The sequence below is a fragment of the Juglans microcarpa x Juglans regia genome, chromosome 8S (genome assembly GCF_004785595.1).
Source record: "Juglans microcarpa x Juglans regia isolate MS1-56 chromosome 8S, Jm3101_v1.0, whole genome shotgun sequence".
NCBI lineage: Eukaryota > Viridiplantae > Streptophyta > Magnoliopsida > Fagales > Juglandaceae > Juglans > Juglans microcarpa x Juglans regia.
In genome coordinates this window covers 12,720,648-12,732,106 of record NC_054609.1, presented here as the reverse complement: position 1 = coordinate 12,732,106, position 11,459 = coordinate 12,720,648, and the positions used below count along the sequence as shown (strand labels likewise).

Sequence of the window (11,459 nt, the reverse complement as noted above, 5' to 3'; positions counted from 1 at the left end):
AATGAAACAGCAGGAGGTGAACTAGGAAATACAAAAAGCTAGGCGGACGAGGATCTTACCAGCATATCTTTCAGACACATTAACCGATTGTGAAAGGGCATCACCGATATGAACATTAAGGATGCCACCAGCTACAGTATGTTTCTCAAGATATGACAGCCCAAGATATTCTCTTGCTTTATCGATCAACTAATTTAAAAAAAAAAAAAAAAAAAAAACATCGTGTAAGAATGTAGTCACCTTGGGAACAAAAAGCCTGAAGCATTTAAATGATACAGATATGGTACTAGAGAAAGAATATATTTGGATTTGGTTAAGAGTTAAAAACACTTGAGACCATTGTAATAAAGATGGCATTCCTTCTAAGTTGACAGAACACTATACAACACCAACCGTTATAACCATCAGAAATTATTGCAACTTCCTTTTTCCTATGACTAATGTAGATAACAATTGCAATGTAATAGCCAAAATTGTACTTGCACCTTAAAAAAAGGATGAAAATTACAGTTAAATCCTAACATTGTCTCACATGTGGGTTTTCAAATCCTATAATTAATAAATTCCATGGGCTTGTAAATTATGAATACTACCTGAAATAGGTCCATTAATCCTATTTAATGCATGTCTTAGATGTTGATGGAATAGACTTCGTAAAGTAGAGATAATATACATGCAGCCCTCTACAGCGTGCATGAACCAGAAACAGTGCATATTCTTGAGGGAAGTTTTATGATATCTTGTTCTTTAAGGAAATACCCAAGCAGAGATAACTTGGTAGTCTAATACGTCCTGTATAGAGAAGAAAAATCAATCAAACATTTTTCAATCCCAGTGCTAAGACCTGTTAGTCTCAATGTCTTCTTGCCTATTTAACATTTCAATTGATCAAAGGTACTGAAAATTTGTAGAAGTTTATAGATGTATGTGGTATGCAAATATGTGCTCTTTATCAAGATATTGAAAAAACTACATGAAAAACAATCCAATGCCTTCCAATTATCAGAGTTTCTGGGTGGTATAACTGGCACATTGCATTGCAAGAACTTTTCTCTAGGCTCCCTCTTGAAAATTAGTTGAAGAGAAAAGTAATTTAAAACATTTTGAGCTTGAAGTTGGTCCCGAATGTATATATATATATATATATATATTTATATATATATAGCCTCAAGTAACTTTTTAATTAGTAAGTTCACTGGTCTTTGGGGGTCTCAAATCTAAAAGTATATTACTGACAGTAACCATCTAACTGACACATTGCAAGACCAACAATAGACCTACAGAAAAGCAAAATACAGACTTCATACAAAATGAAGTTAATTTATTAGGAAGAAACCAGATCATGATGGAAATCATCAATTTTCATAATATATATATATATATATATATATATATATATATATATAAGTCTACTGGAAAAGATACTTAGGGGTTCCTTACAATTCCATCAATCTCCCAGCCATCAAGTTGCAATGAAGGCCACAAGTCAAGCATTAGCCGAGCAGTAGTTCCACCACCCTGAAACATTTAGAATAATATGAGTACAGTCCTGGAAATTACATGTTTGGTTCAGAAAGAATGTATCAATGCCATTCCCAACAATTACCAAACCAAGGATGGCGATGGGACCTTTTGGAACAATAGCAGGCAAGCTAGCAAACTCATCCTGCATAACGAAACATAATCCATGAAATGAATAGAACTAATTTATGAATTAATTAAAAAATGCATGCGCACACATACACATAGATATTTTAAATATACGTAGAAAGTTAAAATAAATGAAAAGCATGCAGCCTACTTACACTTCTATCCTCCCTCTCTCTCTAAACAGAATTTGAGTACAATGATGTGATAACTTTTATGTAGTTTAATCATTTGAATGATTTTTATTATTAAATAGAAACTTCTATAAATCTTATCATATAAGTTTACCAGTCACTTACCATCTACATGGCAAAGTCAAATTCCCTGAAAGCAAAACATGGTACTGGAAAAGTTCAAGAGAAGGAAAGCATGACCCAAGAACCGTGTGTATAGTTGATTAGCAAAGGTGCCAAATTCAACATGACAGATGTTTTACTAGATATATGGAAAATTCTTCAAGTCTGGTTTCACCGTTTGTCTCTACAGTAAAGCAATGCATTACTCTCTTGGGTAAGCTTTCAATACAAGAATGAAACATGTGGTCTATCTTAAGATGTATATCTAGACATTCCCAAGTAAAAGAACATGATTGCCAGTTGCCACTCACAAGAAAATATCTGGGTGACATCCTAAGAAGTAATTAGACCCAAAATTCAAGAAAATTATGAAATCATCGTACTACAAGCTATACTATAGGCTAAAGCTATTATAACAAAGGATTTTTTTATGAACGATTCACAAGTATATTTTAAACAGATGGACAGTTCATAATTACAGAGAGGTGTCAAGAGGAAGAAGCATAAGTTGTGGGGACTCTCTATCCTAAGATTTGGTTAATAGTTGTGCTCTCTCTCTCTCTCTCTCTCATGTCCTCTGCTCCTTTTACCCACTTGATAACCTTTATGAGAAATGTTACCTCACCTTCTCTAACATGTAACCTGAGTACCTTCCATGGTGTTTGGCATAACTACAACCACATTCACAAGTAGTTCCCAATCCAAGATAGTGAAAAAGATATCTTTCCACCAAAAAAATATATATATAAGATGGCCAATTCATTGGGCGCACCACAAGTTTCCCAAGAGGACAAAAGAAACATCAACAAAGATTCTCTGACAACCAGTGCACAAGTGAGCTTATAGCGGTTCTCCCCTTACGCATAAGCTTTCTACCCAAAACTGTAGATTTAACTTTACCATCTGCAAAGCTTCACTCAACTCATGACATTCTCAAGCTTTCGCAACTTAAATTGACAAAAGCAGGTGGCAATAACACTAGAAAAAGGCTATAAAATGGAGAAAGAATTTATATGATACATGATCATTTTCAGAATGGAGAATGCATAATTAACCACTTTCATTACAGAAATAATACACAGAAGATCTGTAGAGGGCTGAATGACCACCAGGAGGTTTATCAACTAAAGATGGTCTACTCCCTTCCAAGATCTCCAAGTGCTATCTCTTAGGACGTGAGACTGGAGTGACAACAGACATGCTAAAGACAAAATACATCCCAAGAGACAAGTTCTCTTCGGACATATTAAAATCATATCCATTCTTTTCTCCTTTTTATTTTCTCTTCTCTTTTGAGTGCTAGAGCTTCAAGACAAGTAAGATTGAAAGTCTCAAGATCCAGCGCATGACCAAGTGCACACTTTGCACTCACTGCATGGCTGCTTCTAGTTGATTGTTCCCAACACTCATTTGGGGAGATCTGTGGTCTAGATGATGCCACATCATGTGTGCAAAATGGATGCTCTCAATAGTGGCTTCTATCTATATTTATTCTTTATTCATAATATAGGCATAGTCAAGTACAAAGGATGTATACATGAATCAAGTGTAATATTACAACCAAGCCTAAGGTGAGAATAGGGAATCTAACAGAAGAGGTGCCTTAATGCAAGAGAGAATTAATGTTCAATCTGCTCCTCACAGGATCGAATAAAGGACAAGAAATATTATTTTGTTGAATTGAGGGAAAATGGTACCTCATCGGAAAAGGCATCGTTGATGCTCATGTATCAAAATTGACGAAAACGAGTAAGCAACGCCCTCACCAGAATTTCACAAAGTTAAGTGCCCACAATCAGAAGATGACAAAAAAAAAAAAAAAAAAAAACAATCACCCTAATTTTCTTAAGATGCCAAAAAGAGAAAAATATCCTTATGGACATCATTGTTCCCATGTTTGCTACTAATGTGCGAGCTCTATGACCACTACTACGCATCTTGACTGTCAACAGATGATAGAACAGACAGCGACCTTGATAAATAGGTGTCTTTTACACTCCAGATATTTTTTGATCGGATTGACTACATTACAAACATACTTTTGTGATAAAGATAAACCCAAAACCAGGACACTATCTCATAAGTTCCACAGTGAATTCAAGTAATATACCTATTTGATAGCAATTATAACCTTTAGATTGCCACATTACATAGATAATGGATCAGTTGCACAAGAAAGCCAACTTTCCATGAACGATGAGCAGGTGATTGAAATAGCAGGGATAAAGTAAAGGAAGAAAGGAATGAGAAGAGAAGCTTGAAAATACCCAATAGGAACCGGTCCATTTCTGGTCCTTGTAAAGAATGCTATGAACATTATCTGCAAGCGTCCACATCAACGAAATACATAAAGATAGCAAAGTCAGAAAGAGTCGTGCCTTTAATATGTGTGTTGATGAGAAAGAGAGAGAGAGAGACAGAGAGAGGGCATACGAGTAGAGTCGAGGAGCAGTATCCTGGACTTTGAACTATCGAGGATTAAAATATCGTTGAAACTGCTTTTTACAGCCGTCAGTACTCGATAATTTTCGTCGTCTCCTTCTTCTTCTTCTTGAGTGGCCTCTGCCCGTGAAGAATCAACGGGTTCTTGAGACTTTGCTGCCGAAACCTTTAGTTTTCCGACGCATGATCTTGATCTAGAGCTTGAGCTCCATCTTTCTTTCGAAATTGAAATCGAACAGTTGGTACGAAATGCGAAGGACCCCTTACCTTTCGCCTTCCCCTTCCCCTTCTCCGTCTCATCGCTGATAACATGGTGAAGACCCAATTTGGTGAACTCCAACACACATCCAGCCATATGGGTACGTGGGTATGTCGCCAAATACGCATGCATTGTTTGATAACCGAGGCCAAGCAGAGAGAAGCAGAGTTATCCAAAGTTGCACATCCCCGCCCATTCCAGTCCCTTCGAGAATAAGGCCAATGTTTGGATGTTAAGGTGTGGTTTCATTTTTGAGCTGCGATAGTTTGTAAATAGTAAAATAAAAATTGAATTATTTATTATATTTTATATAGAAATTTAGAAAAATTATTTTAAAATTTAAAAAGATTAAATTATTTATTATGTTTTGTGTGTAAATTTAAAAATAGTTATAATGATGAGTTGAGATGAGTTTTGAATATAAACGAGATAAAATTATTTTGAAATTTTGAATAGCAATAAAATAAAATGGTTTCAAGAAAGATAAATGATATTTGCATGGAGCAATCATTTTGAAAAAAATGAGTAAATATGAGATATATATATATATAAAAAGAATTAATTTTGTAATGGTTGACCCTACTCTTTTTTTAAAAGGATTGTGCGACTCTTGAACCTATGACTATATCTAGATTTGAAATTTTATATAAAATCAAGTTTTATCTAAAAAGAGATTTATATAATTTAAAATTTTAAAAGGGATTTATATAATGATGCTTGCACAAAAGAATTTATCTAGATTTATCAGGTTTTTTAAAAGATGATGGGTCTAATTAAATATATGTTGGAGAGTATAAGTATGTTGAGATGATTTTAGTTTTGAATAATATGGTGAGTCCCACTCTAAAACTGTATAAATTATTTTCTTTTAAATTTTGTTATGGAAGTTGGAGTGATGGTAGATCTCATCAATGATTGGTATGTTTTTAGAATTATTGATGTAATTATTTATTGTAAACTCTAAAATGGAAATTGCCATCAAATTTACAAAAATATTTAATATTTAATCATATGACTCATTTATAATTGGAGTCGTTTATTAATTATTTATATAATTACTTATACTGTACTTATATAAATAATTATTTATATATAAAATTGTGTAGGTATCCATATCTCTTGGAGTGATCGCATATACTTGACCTAGTACTTGGCATCTCGGATTTGGTTTGTTGTCGATGTTAGGGGCAATTCCACTTTCCTAAGCATTATTGGGGCAGCCCCTCATCATATGGCTTGGCTGACCACACTTGAAATAGACCCCTATAGCGAGTTTGCATTTGCCTCCATGTTTTTTGCCACACTCTCTATAAACGGGTAGTGTAGTGGGCATTTGTACCCTAGTCACGATGCCCTTTCCCTTATATGCTCCCGTTATTATCCTTTTATTTTCTAAGCTTCCACCAGCAACATATGGGTAAACTCTCTTTCTCTTCGAATTAATTTGGGTAGTTAAGCCCTAATGTTAAGCTTCGACAATTGCTGCAACGTTAACTAGCTCTTGATGATTTTCAATTCAGAAGCATGCCACTTTGCTGCATGCCCCTTGAAACTTCTGGGCCTGCATCTTCTCCATGGATATCAGATAAGGCTCAAACCTCCCCATTTCCATAAATCGAGAAGTGTATTGCTCGACTGTCATATTTCCTTGCACTAGCAACATGAATTTTTACGACTTCTTCTGCTTATCCGATTCTGAGGAAAATCAGTTATTGAACTCCTTCTTGAACCTTTTGCAAGTCAAGGCAGCTAAATTACCCAATTCTTTCGCCAACAATTGTCTTTGGGTATCCAATACCGACTTCTCCTTGTAGCAAATACCCAAAGTATAAAACCTTATGGTCTTTTGTGCATTCGCATATTTCTAATGTTCAGTCCAGATCAATCAACCATTTATTTGCTCTCATATGCCCTTATGTGCCATGAAGTTCGGGTATAGGTACACGAGAAACTTCTCATAGGGGGCAACCACTGAGTTCCACTCACAGTGGTTCTAGTCAGTGCCCTTGGACTTGTTGATGCTATCTCAGTGATTGGTGTAAAACTGTAAGTGCACAATATCGTAGTTTTATAGTAGAGTGATGAGAAGAGTATCGTCCTCAGGGATTGGTAACTTACTTTTGACAAATACCGAAATTATACTAATTTCGACTTTATTTAGAAAAGTCACTAAAATTTTTGTAATTGTAAATTAAAATAAAATTAATTTAAAGAAAATATTTAAAGGAAAAGAAAACTGTTTGTTCGAAGATCAAATTAATGGGAAAGAAAACTTCTAGGAAATTGATTTCACCTAATTCCTCACTATGCTTTACTCATCTAACTAATTAAATTTAATTCTCTCTATTTGTTAGCAAATCTCCACAAATATCAAAAAGCCTCTTTCGATAGTCAATTGTAAATTATTCTTGTTCATCATTTTACACAAGAGTATGCAAATTAATAAAGTAAGAAAGCAATAAGACCAATGATTTTAATACTACATAGGTTCATACAAGTCTTTTGATCTTTATATTTACCTATGCCGAAATATCCAAGATCTATCCTATAATTTCCTCTTTCGACGGCAAATCACAAGATTAAAATCATCTAATTAATGGCCAGTTAATTAGAAGCAATAAGTTCAGAATAAATCAGACAAACATAGCAAATAATTACTTCAAATTAACATAGAAAAGCAAGCATAGTTTGGAACTAGATTACATCGTTTTCCTAGAATAAAGAAAATTTAGTTCATGCTAAAAATTAAATTCAACATAAACGAATTCACCATAATTTTTCTGAGAGAAGAATAGAAGAAAATGAACACTGAAAATGCTCCTTGCAGTCCACAGTGTCGTCCAAGAGTACCTCAAGTACTCTCACTACTATTCTTTACTTTATTATTATTTTTTACCTACTTTTTTACTATTCATTACTTTTTACCTACTATTCATTATTCTATTATTACTTTTTCACTACTATTTACAAACATTCTCAACACTTCTCAGGTATTCTCACTACCCAAACGTAGCTTAATAGTCTGCAGTCTTCTTCTCCGCAGCAGCGTCTTCGTCCCTTTTCTTTCGTACCCGTCCTCCACCAATAAAACAAAAGAAGCCTCTACATCCGTGCGTGCCAAAAAGCAAATTAAATTTTTGAATCCCCCTTTTCGGAAAATGCAAATTCAAACTTTCCTTCCCGTGCGTTCAGTAGCCGAAAACCAATTTGAATTTGAATCATGTCCAATCCATTTCATGCGTTATTACATCTAGCCCTTCCAGCGTCCAAGAGTCCAACTAAAACTTGCTTCCTTCACATTGCATGCCAAGTCAAACTCAAAGAGGGCCCCAGCGTATTACTCCAAAGCCTCCAACGTCTAATGCTCTCTTTTGATTTTATTTATTTATTTATTTAAAATATCAAACTCTTCTTTTAAATGAGGGAGTTTCTAGACAATAGGCTTCTAAAGTTTGGATCTTCATTTTCTTCAAATCTGAAATATAATATAATGACGACAATGAAACCTAAAATCAACAAAAAATAAATAAAATTAGACTAAAAATTGAAGTTAAGAGGTGATAAAATATAAGAAATTATGCAAGTTATCAAACACCCCCAAACTTACAACTTTATTTGTCCTCAAACAAAAAGAATAGAAAATAAAAGACCACTATAGACTATCAACTAAACCCCATAGAGAAGTTTCATCACTCACCAAGTCATGATCTGAATTAAATTTCATCAATAGGATCTTACTCTTTTAACATCAAGGATAGAAGGAAAATCAATAAAAGGTCTTTATGTTCATATTTGTAGTAATGGCAGGCCACAGGGTGATGGCTAATAAAGAAATGGATATGGAAAAATCAAAGCAAACTGGAAAAATACTTGGTGGAAAGAACAATAAAAGAGATATCCACAGGATTCAAACCATATCTCTTCCTCGCCTATATGTTCATACTTGTAATATTATTATTGTTGTAATCAATGAAGCAATACCAACTACACCTTCAACAAAATCTGAAGTGATTTACACTCCACTTATTGAGTTTTCTCTATTTTTTTCTGCCATGATGGATAAATCATATCTGAATAAAAGACAAACCCATCAATTTTTTTTTTAGCCTTCCACCTTTTTCGTTCAGCCACCTCAATTCTTATAACATTTTCAAATCTTCAACCACTTCAACCTTCTTCTTTTTTTCTTTCACTTTTTTTTTTCACATACTTTGATCAAATAGAGCATAATTTCTTTTGAACTAACTTTCTCTTTAAATGTAGATTTCCACCAAAGTATTTTCTCAAACTGTAAAAGGTAAATCATGGTTTTTCAGGCTTAGAACGGGAATGGTTTATATAGTTAAAAGAACAAATAAAGGCTTATGTAAAATAAGGCTCAAGGGGGTTGACTATGGAAATACACCATACAATGATGGCATGATAATCAAGACGGCTGGGAAAGCTTTTTGGTTATAACAAAAAAATTGCCTAGATCATTTCTCTAATATTTGGTATCAACTAGGATTTCGCCTCCAGGATCCATCAACGGATTCTAGAGTAAAGTAAGATTGAACTTCCCTGACCCAGTCATTTCAACTCATTCTCTTCATAAGTAAAATGGAACAAAGAAAAAATGACTATGTGCTCAATTATGTTCAAGGTCAAAGATTTAAATCAAAGTACCCACAAAACTAAGCTTGACATAATAGAAATTTTTTGAAAATTTTTCTCAATCCCATCCTCAATCACAAATTTTAGAGTCATAGAGAATTCAATCATACTCAAATGCATGCTTGGTAAGAGAATCCAACAACTCAAGACTTACAAAATCACAAGTAAAATAAAACAAATAGCAAACAAGAACACCAAATGACTATAGGAGTTTACACCCCCAAACTTAAACTAAACAATGTCCTCGTTGTAATGCAAAAGTGAGAAAAATTGAAGAAATGAAAGGAACTTCCCTGGTTTCATGGTGAATCTGCCGTAGTTTATAATTTTCAGCTCTTTATTCATGCTAAATAAACCTGCATAAAAATCTAAATTATTCAAAAAATAAAAATAATAAATAATAAAATAAAAGAATAAAAGAAAGTTTTATGGCTGCCTCCCATAAGCACTTGTTTTAAAGTCTACAGCCATACTTTTCAATCTTCCTCAATCGGGATCTCCAACAGGAATAAGTGCACAGTTCCTCTCCACTTCATTGCTAAGTGATGTATCCTACTGCAAGGCTCGTTCTAGGTGATGCATTGCTTAATGACATGTACCCTAAAACAAGTGTTTGGCTCTTCTGGAATTCTAATGGCTTGGTAGATGTTGAACATAACATCTTCCTTGTTCACTCTCAATGTTAACTCACCTTTTTGAACATCAATTAAAGCCATTCCCGTAGCTAAGAATTAGTGGAATTTTTTCATCTTCCTCCATATCTAACACCACAAAATCAGCAGGAAAAATAAATTTATCCACCTTTACCAATACGTCTTCTATGATTCCACGTGGATACTTGATAGATCGATCTGCTAATTGCAAAGAAATGGTTGTTTGTTTCATCTCTTCAAGTCCCAATTTCCTGCAAACAGAAAATGGCATAAGATTAATGCTAGCACCAAAATCACATAAAACTTTTTCAAAAAATGAATTTCCTATAGTGCATGGCAAAGTGAACTCTCTGGATCTTTTAATTTTTGAGGTAATTTCTTTTGAAGAATAGCACTGCATTCTTCAGAAAGTTTCACTGTTTTAAACTCTACCAACCTTCTCTTATTGGAGATGATGTCCTTCAAGAATTTGACATAATTTGGCAATTATTCTAAGGCATCTGCAAAAGAAATATTTATGTAAATTTTCTTTAAAATATCCAAAAACTTAGAAAATTTCTTATCTAATTTTTGTTTTTGAAAACGTTGAGGATAAGGAAGTGGAATAGAGAGAATATGAGAATTGTCATGAAATGAAATTGCTGGAAGCATGTCAGTCTCTCTTAGTGTATCATCATTTTCTTCTACTTTATTCTTGCTTTGGCCACTGTTTGCAGTTATAGGGGTACATTGGTTTCCTTTGATGATGACCTCTCAAGTTCTCTTCTACTCCTAAGTATGATGGCATTGCATTGTTCCATTGGATTCACTTCTGTGTTGCTAGGAAAGGTTCCTCTTTGTTGGGCATTGATGGTCGTGGCTAGTTGCTCAATTTGCACTTCAATATTCTTCATAGCAGCTCTCATGTTGCTACAATGAGTCTCAATGTTGTCCAACCGTGAATCAGTCTTTTTAAACCTTGCATTTGTCTCCTTAACAAAGGAAACCATGGCATCCTCAAGTGACATCTTCTTCTCGCTTTGTTGACTATCAAATCCTGGAGGAGGTTACAGCACATTCTTTGTGTTTCCATAAGACAAGTTCTCATGATTTCGAAGCCCTAGATGATAGTAATTTGGCATAGGATTACCACAATAGTTGTAGCTCCGATTGTTGATGTATTGAACTTGCTCTTGACTCACTTTATTACTCGAAACTGTCATACTTGTAGCTGCAACATATTCTGCACTTTGTGGTATCCTTTGGGTTGTCAAAACTGAAATATGATGGGATAGAGTAGCAACTTGAGCTGAAAGGGTTGCTAATGGCTCTAATTCATGAATCTCAGTAACTTTCTTAGTCATAATTCTTTCGGTTGGCCATTGATAGTTGTTTGAGGCCATTTCTTCCAAAAGATAGGTAACACCCTCAGTTGTCTTTGAAATTAAAGTTCCAACAGCAGCATCAACTATAGTCCGAGTTTTTCCATTTAACCCATTATAGAATATCTGAACTTGCAATCAATCCGAC

The 11,459-nt window shown here is 34.3% G+C and overlaps 1 protein-coding gene across 1 annotated transcript; it reads right to left on the bottom strand.

The window, feature by feature from the left end:
- Window positions 1-21: 21 nt before the first annotated feature.
- Window positions 22-4,874, bottom strand: LOC121244233. The gene is made up of 5 exons (XM_041142254.1): window positions 4,377-4,874; window positions 4,211-4,263; window positions 1,607-1,666; window positions 1,441-1,518; window positions 22-189 (listed from the first exon to the last, which is right to left on the bottom strand). Exons 1-5 carry the CDS (start codon window positions 4,774-4,776, stop codon window positions 22-24), a joined length of 759 nt encoding a protein of 252 aa, XP_040998188.1. The 5' UTR covers window positions 4,777-4,874.
- Window positions 4,875-11,459: the final 6,585 nt, after the last annotated feature.

Coding starts and splice junctions, on each gene's coding strand:
- LOC121244233 (XM_041142254.1), bottom strand. CDS start 4,776: ATGCATGCGTATTTGGCGACATACCCACGTACCCATATGGCTGGATGT. Junction 1,519..1,606: donor CCATCGCCATCCTTGGTTTG/GTAATTGTTGGG, acceptor TAAATGTTTCAG/GGTGGTGGAACTACTGCTCG. Junction 190..1,440: donor GCTGGGAGATTGATGGAATT/GTAAGGAACCCC, acceptor TTTTTAAATTAG/TTGATCGATAAAGCAAGAGA.